At 37.2% G+C, this 22,503-nt stretch overlaps 3 protein-coding genes across 7 annotated transcripts in view; 2 read left to right on the forward strand and 1 right to left on the reverse strand.

Moving 5' to 3' along the window:
- LOC147874435 (uncharacterized) overlaps positions 1–22,503 on the forward strand; it is a 46,558-nt gene that overhangs the window by 18,956 nt on the left and 5,099 nt on the right. The gene's annotated exons all lie outside the window — the stretch shown is intronic.
- Positions 1–22,503, reverse strand: part of LOC110840170 (uncharacterized) — a 49,329-nt gene that overhangs the window by 15,736 nt on the left and 11,090 nt on the right. The gene's annotated exons all lie outside the window — the stretch shown is intronic.
- Positions 414–22,093, forward strand: spn-E (tudor domain containing 9 protein spindle E). 5 transcript variants are annotated; one of them, XM_087344757.1, is made up of 25 exons: positions 414–521; positions 756–812; positions 1,580–1,789; positions 2,924–3,139; positions 3,893–4,318; positions 4,765–4,938; positions 5,045–5,238; positions 5,873–6,024; positions 6,229–6,395; positions 6,929–7,096; positions 7,606–7,768; positions 8,175–8,302; positions 9,636–9,851; positions 10,568–10,794; positions 11,702–11,851; positions 12,036–12,198; positions 12,935–13,171; positions 14,513–14,740; positions 15,287–15,424; positions 15,789–15,929; positions 16,604–16,746; positions 18,395–18,529; positions 18,798–19,058; positions 19,659–19,880; positions 20,864–22,093. In XM_087344757.1, the coding sequence occupies exons 3-25, from the start codon at positions 1,601–1,603 to the stop codon at positions 20,991–20,993; spliced, it is 4,368 nt and encodes a 1,455-aa protein (XP_087200883.1). In that variant the 5' UTR covers positions 414–521; positions 756–812; positions 1,580–1,600; the 3' UTR covers positions 20,994–22,093. The 5 variants fall into 5 exon arrangements, with proteins under 5 accessions (XP_087200883.1, XP_087200886.1, XP_021940704.2 ...); XM_087344760.1 differs by lacking the exon at positions 1,580–1,789; XM_022085012.2 differs by lacking the exon at positions 414–521 and having other exon boundaries at positions 528–812.

Here is a 22,503-nt window from a genome sequence, read left to right on the forward strand (position 1 = left end):
ATGTTATGGAAACCAAAGGTATGTCAAATGTTGACGAACATGCCAGTACGCACTATCCTAAATGTGATTAGTTCATAGCTTCCACTGATTCATGTTGATATTATCCTTCCTTCTGTGCCTTGGTTTTCCAACTAGCCCCTTCCCTTAAGGCTTTACAACCAAAATTATGTGAGCATTTATCATCTCCCTCATGCTTGTTAGATGTCCCACCCTTCTTATCCTGCTTCATTTTATCATCCTAATTTTTGATGAATTCACAGGTTCATTCATTTAGGGCACCATCAATCTGTATTTTTCAGAACTATACAATGCAATGTGTAAATTTGTATTTTACGGATCACGGTTGCTAAAGAGATGGGAAAATGCACTCGCGCGACATCTTACCGCAGCTGCTTGTAACTAATTATATACACGCAAATCGTGAAAGATGTCCCTTTCGTCAATAGTTTCATTGCTCAAGGAAGGTAAACTTACATTTATACCAACTGTTATGAGAATAGGGGAATGTGCCGTTTCCGATGGTAAGCAGTTGTGTGATTGTTTTGGTGTATATGTTTTTTGTACCTTGAAGTAGTGTGAAGGAAGTGTAGTAGTCAGATTTTTGAATAGTTTTTTGTCTGAAAAATTCTATAATTTGCTATTCATCACATTTACAACCCTCAAATAATGATTTCTGAGAATTACCTGAAAGTCTTATCTCGGTCGTCACCATGAGTTAATGCGGGAGAGTTAATGTGTTTGATATCCATTTGCAGCGAAGCATTGGTCGCCACCGGTGAACACTTAAGAACAACACGTGGCATCACTGACAGGTAATGAAGTTACTTTTAACACTCTTGTCCGTAGGATTCCATGGCTGGAGTTCAGTGTGTACTTTCGGGTTTCGTTTTTAAGCCGTGTATCGAACGTTGATCATTAACCAGTTTGTCGGCAAACATTGCACTAATTGGTTACCAATTTGCCTCTGTAGCTCTGGTACCGACTTACGAGACTGGCTGTCCAAAAGACCGCATTTGACACTGTGAGAACCTTAGACCTCAAGTTGGAATGAATTTCTTAACACAATACAGTAGTGTTTATAATGAATAACAGTCATTGCATGTTACTTTTATTCCCACAAAGAAAGGATCCTTAAAATTATACTTTGTTTCAAATAAAGAAGTCTTGCCTTATCAGTGAATAGACGTTTACTCTAAAATTCAAGTAGTAACTTATTGCGAATAAAAAATATTGTGGCACATGTTGTAACATGTAGATGCTGTGCTTCATCTAGTGAAACTGGGGGTTTTGTGTTGCTGCATTTTGATCAAACATTGGTAATGCTTTAGACTCCACTGTTCATAGCCTTGAACGTAGATCTTCAATGGTCACATTTTTTTTATTTGTTGGAAGGACTTAATTTAGACAGCATTGCACATATATGATTAAAGGAGTCTTCGTAACATGGACATTCTAATTCTGTGTGTGTCTGTGTTTAATATTTGTGCTACAGTGTGGTCATTTGGTTTTTGTGTGGATATGTGTAATGTTTTCCAACCTCATTATTTCTGTATATGTGATTTTTTTAATTTGACTGTAGGTTTAACTGGTAACTGGAAAAATGGATCTGCTGGATATCTTTGATATGACAAAAAAGTTTGAAAGGGTGGTGGTTCCAGGGGGTCAAACACAAGGTCATGTTCATACCTGCCATGAACAGTTGTATGATCCATTTGATATCAAGAAATGTAGGAAGGGCTTTGATTATGCAAGGCAATATCAGATTCAAGAGGATAATGATGTGGCACAAGTAAGCATTATGTAGGCTTAACAATTGCTTTTTTCTGTTAACTCACTCATGTTAGGTTTTGAAATATGCACAGTGTGTATCTTTATGACACTGACAAATTTAATTATGTAAATTAAAAGTTTTTGTTTTAGAACTAGATTAGATTTTATCTAGCATTTTGAGGACTTTATTGATTAAAAGAATTTAAATATGATTTAAAATATTATTTTCATTAATTGCACAGTGACATGTGCCCAAGAAACTGTTGAACCTGTTACATACATACATATACATATTTTATTACATTCCATGGATCCATAAGATAGTCAGATGGCAATAGGATGTGGAAAAAGCCATAATAATACAATACTTATTATAAAGTACAATTCATACTGTTATATAAATTTCACATAATAAAACGAAGGGTTTGCCTAAAGTAATGATAAGTTACAAATAAATCTACCCATTACATACCGAAGATAAATTATCACTTATTTGTAAACAATAGAAATTCACTGACAGAGTAAAAGGAGTGTGTAATTAAGTATCTTTTTAATGCTGATTTAAATTGAGCCTTTTTATTTACAAGACTGTGAGATTTGATGGTAGACTGTTGAAAATTTTGATTCCTGCATATTATGCACTCTTCTGAAAGCATGAGAGGTTGGCACCTGATCTATGAAGCTGATTTTTATTCCTTGTGTTGACACTGTGTATAGCAGAATTAGTTTGAAAATGTTCTTGGTTATTTACAATAAAGTTCATTAACGAAAATATGTATTCACAAGGTAGAGCTAAAATCTCTAATCTCTTAAATAGACTTCTACATGAATTCCTATGTTTTACACCAGCCATTAATCTAACAATTTTCTTTTGTAAAGTTGATAATTAAATTTTAATTTGAACGTGTAGTTCAATAATGATACCATCAGGCAACTTCTGAACAATGATATAAACATGACTGGGATTAGTGTGTGTGAGCGAATGTTAAGTAATAGTGAGTTCTCCAGGATGCTATATTGTAGAAGTCCCATTGCTCTGAGTAGTATTTTCCATTCAGTTTGTACAGATAAATTAATGTAAATTACATGTTTTCATAATGAGAGGCGAAATAAAAATACCACATACAAACCATGCCTTGCATGCCTGTTGCAGTCCGTGCAAGATAGCCAGGATAACCAGGAGGCAGCAGCAGCAGCAGCAGTAGTCTCTGGTTCAAGCAACATGTCCGATGTGGAAGAACTTACTTCGACGTGTACTATACCTAATGTTAATGATCTGCTCCATGAGGAACTGACTCAAGTTTATAACAGCTACAGCTTTGCTCATCAACCACAGAATTCACTGCTTATAATGGCTCACAAACAGAAGGTTAGTAAAATGTGGTTAACCATTTGAAGCTGAAGACGACCTAAATATTGTTCATTGTAATTTCTCACGTCAATAACCGATTTCAAATAACTAATTTTTTTTCCAAACTGGGATATTTAAATTGACGAATCACTGAGGCTTTGAAAAAGCTACCTGTGTTTTTAATTGTACCTCAAAACTGTGATAAAACTTGTAATGTGTGATGTTCATGCTGGGTACTTGTGGTGCCCTGTTGTATACGCAAGTAAGAACAAATCATAAGACCCCTTGATCAGAGCTGACACTGATAAAACAACTATTTACTCTCTAAAACTGACGGATATTTTTATTGAAATGGCTCGACTGTATACATAGATAAGTATTGAAGATCATATGTAAGATTTGACTGTTGGTACACTAAAGTCAAACTTAAAAAAAGAAAATGTTTCCAAACTATATTTTATCAGGAGTTTTTTTTATTCGCTGTGGTTTTATGTTTACAAATGTTTCAAGGTCACTGGGCTACTGTTTGTGGGATGTAAAATAACAACGTGGAAGTCAAGAAATCTTTGGTGACTGATGAATTCAGCATTGTAGTTCAGTTTGTGAAATTATGATGGCAGTAAATCATAAACATGCCTATAAATAGGGTATGGTCAGTACATGAGTGTGAAAGTATATTGTTGCATCTAATTTTTGTGTGCTCGAAGCATATTCAGACCTTATTTTCAGTTCCTTAGTTCTGCTTATGACATAAATTTATCTTGTTTTCAGATTGTGTCTATTGTCGAAACAAACCAAGTAACTGTAATCCAGGGTGCAACTGGTTGTGGCAAAACTACTCAAGTACCTCAGTTTATCTTGGATTCTTGTGTTGAACATGGCATATACTGCAATATAATCATAACTCAGCCTCGACGAATTGCAGCCATTACTGTTGCTAAACGTGTAAGCGAAGAGCGCAGCTGGCCACTTGGAACATTAGTAGGTTACCAAGTTGGATTAAACAATAAAACATCACATGATACACGCCTTACCTTCTGCACGACTGGGGTGCTGCTTCAGAAATTTATTAACAATAAAAATATGAATGATTATACTCACGTTATTCTGGATGAAGTCCATGAACGGGATCAAGACATGGACTTTGCTCTTCTCATAGTGCGTAAGCTGTTGCGCACAAATTCACGTAGTGTCAAGGTAAGTATCTCGTAGTGCTGCCAGTCTTCATCATAATCTGACATCTTTTTATGCTAGTTTACTGCTGTGTTGGTCGTATTGCCTCAGTCTTGAACGAGTGGATGCCATTGTCTGACATGGTTTATTACACCATTGCTCTGTGTACTTGATGCAAACTTTTGTCATAGCTATGGGAAAGGTGGGGATGGGGTGATAAAACTTGGTTCACAGGTGCATCTGTATTTGAAAATGCATGGGTTATTTACCTTAAATAAATTTGACAATAACCATTACAAGTATAAAACAGAAAATATGCTTCCATCCTTCCAGTTATGTTTAGCGTTACTGTTAGTCACAACACTACAGTATATATATATATATATATGTTAAAGTTAAAACATTAACTGTATAAAATTTAGAAATTTATGATTCTCAACTGAAAATACTTTTGTCTTTTCGCTCTACAGGTGATTCTCATGTCAGCAACATTCAATGTACAGAGATTTTCAGAATATTTCTCATTTCCTGTCCTTGGAAAGTTGCATCCAGCTCCAATCATTGACCTGGACAAATCTCATGATCAGAAAACTACTTTCATGATCAACAAGTACTACTTGTGTCAGCTGGATTTGCTAGGTCCAGTAAGTTCATTTGGCTTTTAAAAAAAAATACATTTATAATGTGGCAGATATGGTCTGTTGGTAGGTATGAAATATATAATAATAATCTTTTGTTATTTTTGAACAGCTTCCTGAAATCAGAGAAGAAGAACCAGGAATCACGGAACGTGGCTACCAGGTGGCAGTTAAACTGATCAAAGAGTTTGATGGACTAGAACAGCGTGGCAGTAAGACGGAGAAGGGCGCTGTGCTTGTGTTTTTGCCTGGGATAAATGAAATTGAAGAGTTATATAATCATCTGCAGAAGACTGCTCAGTCAACGTGAGTACTACGTAGGATTTGAGGTTCTCACTGACCTGAGTATGAAGATGGCTGTTTGCTGGGTTGTAACACTGTGTAGTCTGGTAGAAATTTACCATCATTTCACAGGTCCTTTCTGTCTTCATCATCAGGGTCATGAGTCATGAGAAGTCAGCCATCAAAGTTAGTACTTTATTAGTTTCACCTTCTTTCGTTTTGTTTTCATTTATTTTAGTCGTGATTGGTGTACAGTTTGATAGTTATTTCTGTTTTATATTGTATTTTATAACCACATTAGAAATTTCAAAACTTTTCATTCTTGAAGCATCAGGTGCAGAGAACATGAAGTGTGTGTGAAAGGACATTCTGCATGTTGGTAGTCTGCTAAGAGTGTCACGCTAGTACTGACGACGGCTTTACATTTTTTACGCGCTTAATTCACATTACTACCATTAATAATCTCACAACTATAGCCAAGACCAGCAGAGAAAGAGAAAGCCATGTTTTCCAAGAAGCACGTGAACCTGGAAGTACACTGATTGAGCAAAATTTGACAGATTTCCATAAAATTAAAAGTACTAAGGTTCCTCCATAAAATTAGTGGAGTTTCTCCATTTATTAAGAATAATTTTAAAAATATACATTATTTTTACAGTCACATGAAGTGGTGGGTGAGACCACTTCATTCAACCATCACTACTGAAGAACAGGAGTCGGTTTTCAAGCTACCACCACGAGGCTCCAGGAAGGTCATTTTGTCAACAAATATTGCAGAAAGTTCCATAACAGTACCTGACATAGTCTATGGTAATAATTACTATACAACCTATTAATATCTTATCACTTGGTTATTATATTTTGCAGGCCGTGGAGTTCATTAATTTTTTAAAACAAAAAATATGTTAGTATGCATATATAAAATTTACATTCATTTGAATATAAGAGAAAGAATGCATAAGAAGGTAAACTTTTGGTTGCTTTTGCTTAAATAATTGCTGGTTTGTATTGCAGTGATTGACTTTTGTTTGACAAAGCATCTGATCTGTGATTCAAACACAAACTTCACTAGCCTACAAGTTTCCTGGGCTTCTAAAGCAAACTGTATCCAGCGTGCGGGTCGTTCTGGACGTGTTGCCGAGGGTCGGGTTTACAGACTTGTACCCCAGGTCTTCTATGATGTAAGTGGAGTTCTTGAGTCTTTGTTTTTTTTTTTTTTTTTTTTTTAATTTAATATTTCTCCTTACTCCGCTCTTTTATTATTATTTTGTATTCTGTTGAAATCTTCGTCTTCCTCTTCGATAGAAACATCATGGATACTTTCTGTTTTGTTCTCATTGATTCAGAGATTCTTTATTTTACCGACTAGGTTGGTTTGGCACCAGTTTGCTTGATTTGGACTCATGAGCTGCCTGATTTAAGTCTTGCCTATGACATTATTTGGGGTTTTAGATTTTTCCCTCTGTGACCACCATCTCCAGTTCACCATACGTAATTATCCTGCAGCTGACAACACTGCCATTAAATATCATATAAACAAACATTGTAACTGTGAATTATTGATATTTCGCAACCTCGAAGAACACAGTTGGCTTCACCATTATGAGAACTCAAACCTCGGGCATATTTGTCATTCACTGTTGCAGTTGATAGGGCACTGTGAAATAAACCAAGAATTTATGAACAGAGAGTAATTGTGATGTGATGTTCACAGAGTGTGTTGGAAGATGAAGGCGTGCCTGAGATTTTGAGATGCCCACTTGAGCGACTGGTGCTTCAGGCCAAGTTGTTTGATATGGGCGAGCCTAAAGCTTTATTGGCTCTGTCTTTGGATCCACCAGACCTCAGCAACCTTCAGAATACAATACTTTTGTTGAAGGAGGTAAGTTTGCTTTTTGCAGCTGCACACGAACTGTGTATCAAGGTGCTTCTTGTGCATTCACCTCTTTCTCTAAATAACTTTTGAACCAGTTTACATATTTTCATGAAATTTGGAATCAACAGTGTGCTACTAGAGGCCACCACATTTTTTTTTTTTTCTGTTTCCACCGCTGATAATATTAGATAGAAAACTAGACCGAGTTTGCACAGCCACCATGTTGATTACATTCTGCCGACAAAGACATAAGTTGCATATTTTTAAAAGAGAAGCTACAGAACTAGCATCAGTTTCACCTCAATTTCATATAGCCGCCATGTCCGTGTTGTTGGTAAGTGGAGTTGCCTCAAATTGCATGAATTAGGCTGTATACCTGGAAGAATAATGAGCGATAAATGGTCGAATACAGAAGTTGAAAGTGGGGGCCACAGTGTGAATTTATCGTAGTAAGTGCAGTGCTGTATTTTAAACTGCTCTGGTCATTTTTGTTTCTTACTCTTGTCCTCCTACAGGCTGGAGCTTTGCTGTTGGCAAGCCACGGACTACCGTATATGTACGATGGTGACATAACATTCATGGGTCGTGTGATGGCGTCGCTCCCTGTAGATATCCATATCGCAAAAATGATTCTTCTGGGTCACATTTTCAGTGTTTTGGAGGAGTGTGTCATAATGGGTGAGTAAATTAAATACTTGGTATTTATTCATAATAAATTATGAACAATTAGAATGTAAATTATTCTACATCTTGAGGGAAGAGTAGAGGTTTTGTTTGAATGATAAAACTGAAGTGCAAACAGTTCAGATACCACATTTAGAAGGGTTGGTTTATTCTGTTTTTTACCATGAAGTTAATTAATGTTTTAATCTCTGTTTGTTTGCTGGTAATTTTTGGACAGTATATTATCCAAATCATTTGGAAAATAAACATGTTAGGAAATGTATGCATAGCCTAACAGTTCTGGTGTATCTGCTGTGTTATTAATTAAAAATTGTATGTCTGATCTTTTCTTGACGTCGGAAACTATTGAAGTGGTAGACGGGCTCGATCACCATCATGGAGCTTTATTTATGTTATGCAGGTGCGGCCATGTCTCTGAAGAGTGTGTTCAGCACCCCTTTCCAAGAAAGGCTAGCAGCATACAATTCAAAACTCACCTGGGCTGATAGTTCATGCAGTGACTGCATTAGTTTTCTTAATGCTTACAGAGTATGTATTATATTTTATAAACATGCAGCCTGAAGGAACTAATGAAGTAGTAGAAGTATCTGCTGTATTTAACTCAAAAGTGGAATCTATTGAATCTTGCTGTTTCATAACCATTACTTCAGTAAAGTTATGTAAAGTGTTAGGAAGAAAGAAGAATGTGGTCGAGTGCATGAACTCAATTTTGAAGTTTACAAAATCAACTAAGAAATGCAATTACTCTACATCAGAGGTTCCCAAACTTTTATACATTTCGTAAATTTCACGCCCCACCCCCTTCCAGAAAAAGTGCAAACAAACAGATTTGACATAAAATTTAGCTATGAGTATACATTTTTTTTATAATTTAGTATATATTATTCAATGCATTTATTTTAAAAAAAAACTGTAATAAAATATACGCTTCATACCTGGATTAGTGGGATGGATGTGATTGCTTCTGTGAACATGACTTATCATACCGAGGTTGGAGTTTTGAAATGACCGCTCTAAGGTCGTCTTCCAGGTTCATCGTGGAACGATACTTTGTTTTGATGGCTGTCACTGCTGAACTGCCTCAATCAAGCGAAGGATGTTAAAAATGTTTCTCCATATTTCGTTAAAAAAGTTTTTCATACAAACAACAGCCCACCCACCCCCCACCCCCCACCCCGGGGGGGGGGGGCACACTTTGGGAACCTCTGCTCTACATAGAATTTTCACAGGACTGCAGCAGATCTGTCACCAAAGAACTCATTCATGGCGCAAATGTTTCATACATGTAAGGAGAAATGAGTGATCCAAAGGTGCTAATTTATTCCAGCATTGTAGTTTACTTTGCTCAGTAATGAACCTTGTAAGATGACGGATATTTGAAAATGATGGTTATATTTAATGTAAACAAATTTAGAGCATGGTGATTACTCATACAGTTGACAGATACAAGATACTTAAAAACTGTTAAGGGTTGTACTAGACATATTATGATTGAAGATAACTAGAACAAATTCAAAATATTCAGTGCAAATTAAAACAGAATGGCAGAATGTCTTGTGCTATATATTCTAACTGTGAAAGATGTTAATTGAGGTCATTTGATAGTCATATTGACCTAATGATTATGAATGTTTACTGAAACATGTAGCCAGAAAGGTAAATCATCATACAGAATGTATTGTGATGACAGTATTTTACTTGTGTTTAATTTTGACATGTTGCACTCACAATGAGGATGTCAGAGTACGGTAATTTATATGTTGAACCCAGTTTCCTGATCTTCAGAAAGCATCTGAGCTGTTACAGTTGGACGCATCTTTGTATGTTTACAAAATTTGCCCCTCCTTTCCATTTTTGACAGGTCTGGTATTCAAACCATGAGATGGGTTACTTCAGTCGTTCAGTTGGAGGTGAGAATTCTTGGGCAAAACGTTACTTCATTCAGCTGAAGACGATGAAGGAGGTTGCTGTATTGGTCCAAGATCTCACTCTGAGACTGAAAAGGCTTGGTATTGATGCTACCAGAGGCTATAGCAGAGTCATATGGAGTGATGTGGAAAAACCTCTTGTTCTCAAAGTTTGTATACTTTTAAAAATATTACTGTGACATGTCTCTTTATTTTGATACATAGAATTTTTGTAAGAAATCCTGAAGGGAAGAGACCACTGGGAAGACATGGGCAGGGTGAGAGGATGTTATAAAAATGGATCTTAGGGAAATAGGTTTGGAGGTTGGGGATTTGATTTATTTGCCACAGGGTAGGGACTGATGGTGGGATCTTGTGAGCACAGTAATGAACCTTCAAATTCATAAAATGTGGGGAATTTCTAGACTATGAGTGGCTTTAAGTTTCTCAAGGACTGTGTTCCATTGAGTTTCTTTCTTGAAAGAAATGTGGGTGAAACATATTGCATGCATGAGTGATTGAAATGAATCCATACAAAATTTTAGTTGGAAAGCATCATGGGTAGAGACAGTGTGGAATAATGTGGTGTTAACATTAAAATGAATCTCCATAAAATATATGATGGATCAAAATTATACTTAAATGTCTTAGATTATGTTGAGATGATAAGCTGTTTATGACGACAGTGGTGAACTCACACATTGCATAATGACAATTAGTTTGTTTAGTAGATATTACCCAGGTGTCCTAGTTAATGAGTTGTGGGTTTATTACTTTGTTTCATAGGTGAGAACATTATGGTTTTACATGTAGGAATATATTGTATTGTGAGGTGACTCATTTCATTATTATAGAATAAATATAATTAGTTTGTTTCTGTTTCTAGATGGTTATTGCTGGAGCATTCTACCCCAACTATTTTGTGCGGGGTGCACAAGGTGGACAGATTGATGAACGTGAAGCAGTTAAGCTTCTTGCTGGCAGAGACCCATTCAACACGGTGTTCTTCCAAAACATGCCAACCAATCAGCCAGGAGAGCTGTATGCCAAGGCCATTAAGAACTATTTGAAGGACTGCACAGATGAGATGAAAGTCTCATTTGATGGAACGAGGTACAGTAAGTCTCTGATCGCATATTTTCTTTAGTATTATTTGCTGCTATTTTGGTTTGTATAGACAATTGATTTCAGCTGATAATTAGCGTTTTGAGATAAACTGCTGCCTTGTCCAAACATGCACATTGAACCTAGGACATTAAATTCTTGACTGGCAGCTGAGTTGCAATGCTTCTCATCATATCCACTTAACTATCACTTTAAAATGTGCTATACGATTCGAATATTTGCTCATAGTTTATAATTGCGCATTGTGTATCGCTTTAGTGAGAAAGGTGAAAGTCAGTTCCACAAGCATGATCTTGGATCCAGCAAATTACCAAGTTACATTCAACAAACACGTGGCTTGACTCCCCAGATTATACTGATAGGAAATCCGAGACGAGATATCGTTGATTAGTTGGCGCAGGAGAATTGGGGAAATGTATCCCTAAATTTGTTCTGGCAAGTGAAGTAAGAACGAGATGCCAGCTAGTTTTAGACAGTGAACACTCATTGCACTCATGAAAAAAGATGTCCTTGCACTTTGACTGTTGATAGGTAACTGACAGACTGATGCAAGCTAGTTGCAATATGACATGACCTGTGTGGACTCTTTGTATAGTCACAGCAGTATTGTGTATTTATTAATTAGACCACATTGAATTGCAGCCATCAGTAAATATTTTAATATGGGTTGTGTGACTTTTTACTCATTCTTTACAATTCAAACCATGTACTTTCAGAACATAAATCAGACAATATTGCTGCTCCAGTCTGCTAGGTCTTCTGATGTAAATTGGATTGAGCTGGCTCAACCTCAGATCCACTGCAAAAAAAGAATTATTGATAGTGTTAATTTTTCTGATGTTTATACCAGAGATTTCAGTTGGTTGAAGCAGGGTTTGATTCTTTGTTTCTATAGCAAAGTCTATGTTCAGTTTGGACGTTATTGTTACCAAGAGATGGATGAGCGCCGGTTTCATGCTGATATACCAGGAAGAGCGTCCTTGGCCGTTTACAGAGCTGTAAAACTTCGTCAGTTGAAGATTCCTTGCATCTTGTACTTGCTAAAGTGAGTTACCTTGAAACTGAACTCTGATCGTAAGTGCCGAAAGGTGTAAGAAATGAGCAGTCTGAAGCAAGTAGTATACATTCAGACAAGAAACCTCCATATTCTCACCTTTCCTGTAGCATTTCCTTAGGTTTAGTAATCTCATTTTATGCTTTAAGTAATCAAGCATTTTTATACTATGCAGGGCCCAAGAAGCAGTACAGAGAGCTGAGAAACTTGGTTTGTGCGCACGTAAAGAGAAGTCCTTTTATGGTGAAGGACCACAGAAAGTGTCAAGTAGCAGCACCAGCACCAGTCCAAATTTACCCGGTATAGATGTTAGCTACATACATCTACACATATCACACGTAAGAATCTTTCCAAGTTTTATTCAGAATTTATTTGCTTAAGGATATGATACACTGTATGTTCGTATGATATTGTAATATACAAGTTTGATGTAAATTATACTCCTGATTATCTGCGTATGAACCCGCTGAGTAAAGTGACTGGTTGTTGGTTGGAGCAAGATTTGATTCCTGGTAGGGTCAGAAATTTTTCTTTTTTGTCACCTTGTTCAAACTAGGTTGAGGGCTTATTACGCGAGGGTGAAGCTGATTGAATTTATTGTGTTGTAAACTCTGCACAACAAAAATAGTGCTTAAAATGTTCCTGAAATTCAGATAGTAAACGGACAAGGTACCTTATGATGGGGACAAGTTACAGGATATCCGGGAGAAAAATTCCTGATGCAACAGATTGTATTAATAGGTGTAACATGTGAAGTATCCAAACATGGTGGTTAGTTTAAAGCTGAAGCAGGTTGAACTGTTTGTATTCTTTATGGTTTTCCTCATTTTTCCATCCCTGAAGTAAGGGGAAGAAAGTGAAGAACAGAAGGGAGGGAGGGATTGGAGCCCTCCGGAGGGATTGGTTAGTGAAGTCTGCATGTGCAGGGCATCTCATTTCTAGTTATGCAGGCATCCCCTCCATTACTTCAGCATGAGTAATCAAGTCTGCTGTATCTGAGGAGTAATACTTTTATGAATACTGAAAGATTGTCATTTGACTGAGTTAGTTTCACTGAATGTAACTGTGTTGTAGATTGTAGACCCAGGTCACTTTTGGGCCCAAAGTGCTGATGTGAATTCCACTCAGCAACAGTTCTGGCTTTTCAAAAATCTTAATGAGAAATCAGACCTGTTGAAGCCTCTAAGTAAACCACCACAAGTTGGCAAGATCTATGCGGCACCTTACACAGAAGCGTCGCAGACCAACTATTACCGTGCCAGAGTGGTAGAATCTGCCCACTCCAGGAGAAGCAAAGACAAATTTATTCAGGTTTGTTATACAAATTGACTTTGTTCATGAAAGGAAGGGGAGACAGAAGGTATTGTCTAGACCGAATTGCATACCATTGTTTTTTCCCCCAGATTTAGCATTTAATCCTTTCCCTTTCAGTAAAGAAAAATGTCATTTGCATGTATGTTAGATGTATTGTGTCCTCAAAATTTATACATCTGTGCAGTATATCATTCTTTCATAAGATACTGCAATTGCGTCATATTGTGGTTTGTATATTAAAATATATATTAAAAGTTTACAGTCACTCACAATTATAATAATAATAAAATAGTATTAAAAGATTTAAAACATCATTAAATACACTACTAGTTTCGGCTACATTCAGCCATCGACGGGTGTATGCTGTATAAACCTATCACCATTTTTTACTGATTTATAACGTTATTCATATATCACTGTCTTCATTCTTGATGTTGTTCTTGTTCTTTACCGTTTCTTGTTTTGTTGCATTATCATTAGTCCTTATTAGGTTTATATTTTGTATTTTGTGTTTGGCATCGTTTTGTGACCAAGAAGCAATAACTCACTCGTAGTATGTGAACGGAGAACACTGAACTGTACAGGATTGGAGCTCCAATCCTGTACAGTTCAGTGTTCTCCGTTCACATACTACGAGTGAGTTATTGCTTCTTGGTCACAAAACGATGCCAAACACAAAATACAAAATATAAACCTAATAAGGACTAATGATAATGCAACAAAACAAGAAACGGTAAAGAACAAGAACAACATCAAGAATGAAGACAGTGATATATGAATAACGTTATAAATCAGTAAAAAATGGTGATAGGTTTATACAGCATACACCCGTCGATGGCTGAATGTAGCCGAAACTAGTAGTGTATTTAATGATGTTTTAAATCTTTTAATACTATTTTATTATTATTATAATTGTGAGTGACTGTAAACTTTTAATATATATTTTAACATTCTTTCATATTTAAATATATTAGTATTTTAACTCCAAAACTGAATTTGATTTTAAGATATTTGTTGTTATATTTATATTGTGGAACTGTATGCGACATTATCAGAATTTCCAGCGCCTGACATTATAAAATTTTGAAAGTGACTTTGTTGCCATATGCTCTTTTCTGATTGACGTCGTCCTCTGCGGTTCACTGCTTTTGTTTTCCTTCCCCCCCGCCCCCCATAACATTGAACGGGCTGCTCTATTCTGTTATATGTCGAGGAAGCAGAATTACAGTTGTAGAAAGTATGAACTGAGTTGTGTTGTAACAAACTTAAAAACTTCCAGAGAAGAATCAAGCTTGAAGTAATAAGAGTTGCATCATTTTGTGATATATCTCTGTACAGGTATTCTTCATTGATTATGGAAATTCAGAAGCAGTGAAACCTTCTGACTTACGGGAGTTTGGTAATGGAACAGTTGAAGCTGAAATTCTTGAAGTTTCACCCCAGGCATTTGAATGCATCTTATCAGAAATTCAGCCGTCTCTCATCCGTAACTCGCGAGGAGTTTGGACGGAAGATGCCGCGCATGAGTTCAGGAGGATGGTTCAAGTCAGAGTGTTGTATGGCAAGGTAAGATGTTCAGAATAATAAATTGTGGGTCTTCAGATGTGTTACGATGACCTGGACATGTATCTCTGATGGGAGGGGGGGGGAAATGCTGGCAGACAAAATTCTGTGATGGAGTACTTGTGTTGTAGATGAATGAACAATATTAATGTTTTTAAAACATGATTGAAAGGATGTCTAACAATTTGCTAGGCTCTTAGGACATAACTGACGTCCAGAGAAAAGCAGAGAAAGTGTAGAGTTAACATCTTAAACACATTTTCCATTTAAAATTTTTCTCAGTTTTTTCCAGCCTGTTTTCCATTAGTGGAATCTTGCATTGTATTATATTGTTTACCTCTATTATTGTTTTCAGCCAAGTACATAAGTGTTCTATTTATTATAATGAGTAATAGTCCCACTTCAGCTTCATCAGTAGAGTACATGTTACACGCTGGAATTTATGGGTTTCTTTGTGTATATTGGTCCTCATTCTAAAGAGGTATTACTGTGGATTCTCGTGTTACTTCATACTTTCTTGTGAGTAGTTTAAAGTGGTTCATTTTTCAGGTATACTCAGTGGTAAATGGAGTAGTATCTCTGGAACTGATCAAACAAAATCATTCATCTAATCAGCAAATGAATATCAACCACTGGCTTATTGAGAAGGGTTATGCACAGCGAGCAGATGAAAGCTATCTCTCTAAAGTAAGTGCTTTTTTTATAATGAGTGGGCTTGTAACACGTGTATTGGATTAAAAACTTGTTCATCAAACAGAAATTACTGGAAATGTGAATCATATCTTGCAGAGTGCATTTTCTCATATAAATATTATATCTTCATAAAATTGAAACTTGTTACCTTTTGTGGTCATTAAAAATTAATTTCCTTATAATGGAAAGTTAACCTGTAATGGTTATGAAGTACATGGTTAATTTGAAGACAGGCTGACAAGACATACAAGCTTGAAGAAGTTCTGGTAGCATAAATTTTCAGAATTGTAAAACTTCATAAAATATATGGCAATAAAGTAGAATGTCCTAGTAAGAAAAATATTTCTGTTTCCTGCAGATGAACCATGATGTAAGAGAGCTTCAGTCCAATATGGAATCGGAGACTAGAAGGGTGTACGAAGAGCTGTATTCACATGAAACGGATTTTGGCGGAGATCCAGATCCTGAGCCGCCTTCAGAGAAAGAATGCAGGACACAGGTAAACTTCGCATAGTTTCCTCGCATTTCATTAGTCACCAGTCCTGACAGGATTTTCATGGTTTCCACTCAGTCTCTCCGGGTAAATCCCAGGATACGTGGACGACCTGTCCTTCAAGTGCCTGAGCATTGCGGGTCTCAACTATTGTTGGCTCTGATCTATAGACAGTCGGTAGGACTCCTTGGACGAGGGATCGGCCCGTCGCAAGGCCTCTACCTGTACACGGGACAGCACAAGACAGAAAAACGCGAACAAACATCCGTGGCTTGAGTGGGATTCGAGCCCACGGTCCCAGTGACCAAGCGGCACAAGGCGCACGCCTCAGACCGTGCGGCCACTGTGACCCCCAAATCCCAGGATATTGCCTTGAATTAGGCAACTCCCATTGTTGTGCAACAGTGGGGACCTCGGATTACATTAGATTAAAACAATCTAAGGTCATTGTTGGAAGATATGCAACATGAGACAAGAGCTAGTTGTTAGTGTGCACGCACGCACTCGCATGCACAAAATTGAATTTTATTGTCTGACTGTGCGAAGTTGCTCGTGTTGAACATGTGACTGTCTCTTGGTGTTTTAAGGGCTCTGCAGTAAATTATTCAGAAACTTAAATTAAGTAATACTGACATTCTCATTTGTACTGTAAACAATAAATGCTTTTCATTATAACGTAGGTAATACTTCGAGGTCCACATAGCCCTCTTGAAATGAAACTGTACAACCTGACACGTGTGGGTGTATGTCGCTCTGTGCACATTGAATGGAACTCCGTCAACTCTGTGCTGCTGGATTCTGAACCACAGGATCCTCATGACAGGTAGATTTCTGCTTTATTATCTTAGGCCAGTCATTTCATAACTTCTTTAATACTGTAATGTCGTATCAGGTACCAATGTACGAGGCGCGTCCACAAAGTAAGTTTCCCACTCGTCCCACAGCTAGCAAACCTTATATTCCGCGAAGCGACTGTGCGTACGTGATAGAGCAATGACGTAGCATGGCGCATGCACTAACGGTACTTCCCGCGTTCTCACAGTAGCATCGTTGCAGCTGTTGAAGATGGAGGTTCTTATTCCAGCTCCCGCCGACTGTGAAGTGCGGTCAGTGATAACGCTAGGCCGCACACGGCTCGACGGACAGCAAGTCTCCTGCAGGAGTTCAGCTGGGAGGTGTTTAATCATTCACCCTACAGCCCGGACCTCGCTCCCAGTGATTTCCATCTTTTCCTACACCTCAAGAAATTCCTGTCCGGTCAGCGTCAGCGTTTTGAGAATGACAGAGAGGCGGAGATGGTTGTCACACAGTGGTTCCAATCCCAGGCGGCAGACTTCTACGACACAGGTATTCAAAAGTTGGTCCCACGGTATGACAAATGTCTCAGTTCCGGTGGCGAATATGTTGAAAAATAGCTGGACACTTGCTGTATCTGTTGCAATAAATATTTCCATGAAATTGTGTTTTGTTTCTGTAAACGGCCCCAGGGAAACTTACTTTGTGGACGAGCCTCGTATCTTATGTCAAAATGTGGATGATAACAATATATATTAAACTGTAAAGAACTCTGAATTTGCATACAGGAATTTTGGAAATCTGATAGTATCTGATTAGGTAGCTCTGTTCCGAGGCTCAGACTGGGTTCTTCCCAAACTGACGTCAGAATCGTTATCCTATGGCCCTCACAGTAGGTGAGATGCCACTTTCTTGTGTACTACAATTGGTAGGTTTGAATGTTAAACAAGCTATAAGCTACAGATATTATTTAATTTTGAACAAAATGAGATGATGATAATAAAAAGACTGGAAAACAAAGGGGCAGACTGTTTATTTCATTTTTCTAGGGGTGCTGAGGAATACCATGAGATTTGAGGTTTATACAACAAAAAATTGGATCATCATCTTCTGGTTTATGATTCTGTGTGGATGTGTAGGTAGTGACCTGTGTTTGACAGGTGTCTGTAGCCTCCGTCTTTGGGGTAGAAGTGAATGGAGCAGGGTTCTGTTGGTCACTTGTATTGGGGGGGGGGGGGCAGTTTGCATGGAGGGACCACTAGAAAGTGCAACTCCCAAGGAAGATCCTGGAAGGGGCAACAGCTCAACTTTCAAGGAAGGCACTTACAAGGGCCATGAAAAAAAGGGAATGTGTAATATAGTTTCTAGTTTTGTTGTGTAAGCACTGTGATACTTTTGTAGCCATTTCAAACATGAAGAAGCTGTGCCTGATAATTAGAGGTAGATATATGTAAATGTAGTCAAAACTGACTGTATTATTCTTAGTGAGATACAACTACAAGCTAGGAAACTAGTTCAATGAAACATGGTGTATGTACATGCAAATTGAAATACAAGTCAGTGTGGTACAGTTGCTGGTTGGTTGGTTGGTTTGTTAGTGTATTTTGAAATGGGGTGGGCATTTCTTTCATTGTTTTCATATGTCAAAAGCAGTTTATAATGTTGCACTGCTTCAGACTCCTGGTGGCTGCCAGTGTGGGGCAGAATCCTCAAGGAGACCGCTTGACTTTACGCCACACCACACTCATGCCCAACCTTCACGGACTTGCTTCAATTGTCTCTCTCATCTTTGCACCATCTATAGAACTGAGGTATGGAACATTTTTTGGTTGGTAAAATAAATTTGCGTTTTATTACATCAAATCAAAGGTGAGAACCAACCCACTTGTTTGAATTATTTCTGTATTTTCAATATTAATTTTATACATTTCGTACTTTGTCTTCTTGTTTCTATCAATTCACTTCTCACAAAGCCCGAATCTTATATGCACTTCTCTTCGAACGAGCCCGTGTGTCGAGTTTTCGATGCCTCTTGAAACAAATTCCAACATACATGTGATGTTGGTTTGTACCTTATAGGATCAATGAGTCTAGGACAAGGTTGATCGGAGCACTGTGTGGCCTTGGATTTAATAAACTCACAGGGCAACCAGTATTTCCAGAGCATGACATGGAAGTGACATTTGATTCGGAGATAACGATAGATGATCTTCAAGAAGTGAATCGTTTACGGTACTGGATGAACGTTGCTATGTATACTGATGAAGATCAAGACACTCCTGATACTGGTCCCAGAGATATCATCAAATGCCAGAATAAAATCAGAGATTTTCTGTTCACGTAAGTAGTGGAACTTTATTGTATTTATTCAGTTGTTAGTGAAAGATAAGATGGACAAGCCATTTAAGGATGCATAGCGAAATAACAAATGTGGACAAAATTTGGGTGGAAAATCTCGGAAGAGAATATTCGGGATACTTAGATGATTATTGGAGATTGTTACTAAAATAAAAGTATGTGAAGTTTTGAACTGAATCGAAGTGGCTCAGGGTACAATTTAATGTCACTAAAGACTGAAAAGTGTCATTGATGAGTTCTGTGGTTCTTAATTTTCAGAAGTAAGTGAACTTCTCAGAGCAAATTCAGTATTATGGAGAGAGTACATGGATTGTTTAGTTAATTAGTTGATGATGAATACTGTCATGTTGAGAAATGTAAATTGTGTCTTGAATAGTTCAAAGTACAGCAGCAGTTATTAACTTTATTTATTTTCTGTTTATCATCATGCAATTTAATTTTAAACAATCATTGACGAAGTAGTTAATAGTAGATGCCATTTAAATCATGTCTGAAGTGGTGTAAAGAATTATGTGAGGATTTTATAGTGTTAGTATTTTGTTTCCCTTTTTGGTGGAAGAATATTTATCACTCTATTTCCAGTTTGCTGAAGAGGAAACGCAAACCTATGGAAATACACCAATCCAAGAGGCAGTTCCAGTGGAATCAGCTGAACCCCGAGCATCTCCTTGATCCCAGTGAGAGCAGGATGGATGAGCGAGCAATATTCCAACTGCATTGGGGTGTGGACTTACAGGAAGAGGATGGTAGTTACGCGAAGGAAATGATGCAGCACGTTAAAGACTTACAATCTAAAGCCATCAGGTACGATAAGGAACAGCTGCTGCTGCAGTTATCAGTCTCAGTAAGAATTTTCATCTCATCTTCCACTCTCTGAACCTTATTCTTTAACTCCTTGCCCATTCTACTTAGAATGTGTGGGGTGCTATCTGGGTTTTTAAATTTTAAATGAGATTTTCCATCACCTTATTCACATGTGCCTGCCACTGGTTCCTATTCTGAGCCAGATGAATCTAATCCACATCCAGTTTCTCTTAAGAGCCATTTTAACATGTTCCATCTATGCCTAGTGATCTCTTCCATTCAAGCTTTCCAAGCATAATTTTGAACATAGTCCTCATCTCCCTGATTCATGTATGCTAATGCCCTGCTTATTTCATCCTCTTTGATTTGATCATTTTAATGATATCTTATCGACAGTACAAATTATCAAGCCCCTTATTATGCAACTTTCTCAATATTTTTCACTTCGTCTGTCTCTTAGGTCCATATATTCACCCAACACTCTGTTCTCAAACATCCTCAATACGTTGAGAATATTCTGGGTTTTAGCACACTGTGGATTTGTTGGGATATGCTAACATTTCACAGACCATGCTGTCTCCATCTTCAAGGCATCAGCCCTGAAGATGGAGACAGTGTATATATGGCATCACAATACATAAGACAGGTAAACATTGCTTTGCATATTTTAATATTTGTTTTATCAGATAGCAGCCAGGATGAGATTTTAAAAAGGTCTTGCTCCTCGTGGGTGTTGTCTCAGCTTCACTTAGAATAACTAGCTTAACATAATGGTTGATCTGTATGTGAAAACTACGAGATTTCTGTTTGCAGATATATAGCACTCCTTCACATTGATATTAAGTGTGACCTGTCATTTTCCTACTTCTTTCTTAGTGCTCGTCATTTTACGTTTGTTGCCAGACCACATGGAGTAAAATTTTAATGAGTAGCTTTATCATCTTTAATAACATTTCCTGGTTGTGTGTATTTTTCCACTTTAGTTCTGAGCCCAATAAGGAGGTTGTGTGCAAGTTGTGTCAAGTCATAATGCAGTCAACTCGAGCAGTCAGGCTTCACCTGCAGACAGCACAGCATAGAGACCGTGTGGATGAACTGGTCAAATCCGGATGATTTCCAGCGTGATTTGTCAGATCAGGTGAAGAATGTGATCCTACATTCATTATCACAGTGTTCAGGGAAGTATAATGGAATTTAATTATTTTTTTTAAATCAAGATATTTTTGACTGAATAAGTATTCTTCTGTTTATAATACTGGTAATCCTAGTGCTACAGTCTGTGCAAAAATATCCAGGCTATTTATTAAAAATTGTTTTAACACAAGAAATGTCTGTGTCCAAAATTAGGAGCAGAAATTTTCAGTCATATACATTGCACAGTATTTATATCTGTTAATGTATGTGAATTACATGCACGAGAAAGAAAGTGATCTAAGAATTGTCCACATTTTATCACGGCACAGTCACTTCTCTGGCAGTACAATGAAGTTGGACAGTTTATTTTTCCAGGAATATAAGTTAACATAAGTAATTTATATATTGTACCAACAGTCAGAATTAAACAGTGAGGTTTTTGTTTGTTAATACCTTTGCATTATCATATTTTATATTTAACATGTTCTGTTCTTCATTTTAAGCACTTGTATACGACTGAAGTATAAACTTGTAACAGACTATTGACACTTCCATTTTGTCTTCTGAACATTGTCATATTGTGAATATATATATATATACACTAGACTTGTTAAGAAATTATGTTTTTATTGTTAGAACATTTTTTTCCATAACATAACCCAAAGTAAAGTCGCACTCTCATATTGTCCTTGCATGTAATTATTTGGAGGGCTAATAAGATAAACTGAGTTTACAGCTACATATGCAGTTCACATTTAAAAGGTTGCAGACTTTTGTACTGTCACATAAACATGCTCTTATCACCTTTTATAATTTCATTAGGGTAATGTCTATAATATCATATAACCAATATAAAAGGACATTTTGTGCCATAATTCAATACAGCATGGGTTTTATTCATCACTGATTGTTATCAAAATATAACTTAATGACAAATAGTACCTGTTTATAAAATTAAAAATGGAAAATATTTCTCTGTGTAACAAATCAACTGGACAGTTTTATGCATAAGCATGTTCTAAAGAACTTGTACAACTTTCATTTAAATCTTTTATTAGACGTTTATTTTTACCACTCTTTTTCGGTGTATCTTCTCCTTTGTGCCAACTGGCAACACATTGCTCCAATAACAGAACGTGAGTTGACATTTAACCAGAATCTCCAGGCAGAAAAATGTGTTGACATGTGAAAAGTATCAACACTCCCCATGTATATCTGCTTTCATGTCTCTTAGATGACTCCTCCAACTGAATGATTTATTACACACATCACAGACATGGACGCTGTCCAGTATGTATGCGCTGATGTCTCTTCAGGTGTCCCCTTTATACTGTATGATTTATTACACGCGCCACAAGAATGTGGATGCTCTCCACTATGAAAGCATTCATCTATCTTCAGATGTCCCCCTTCATTGAATGATTTATCGCACACGTCACGGGAATATGGCCGCTCACCACTGTGTATGCGTTGATGAATCTTCAGGCGC

This window comes from Zootermopsis nevadensis, unplaced genomic scaffold (assembly GCF_977971745.1).
Source record: "Zootermopsis nevadensis isolate Lab colony 2312 unplaced genomic scaffold, Znev_1.0 Znev_ptg000008l, whole genome shotgun sequence".
NCBI lineage: Eukaryota > Metazoa > Arthropoda > Insecta > Blattodea > Termopsidae > Zootermopsis > Zootermopsis nevadensis.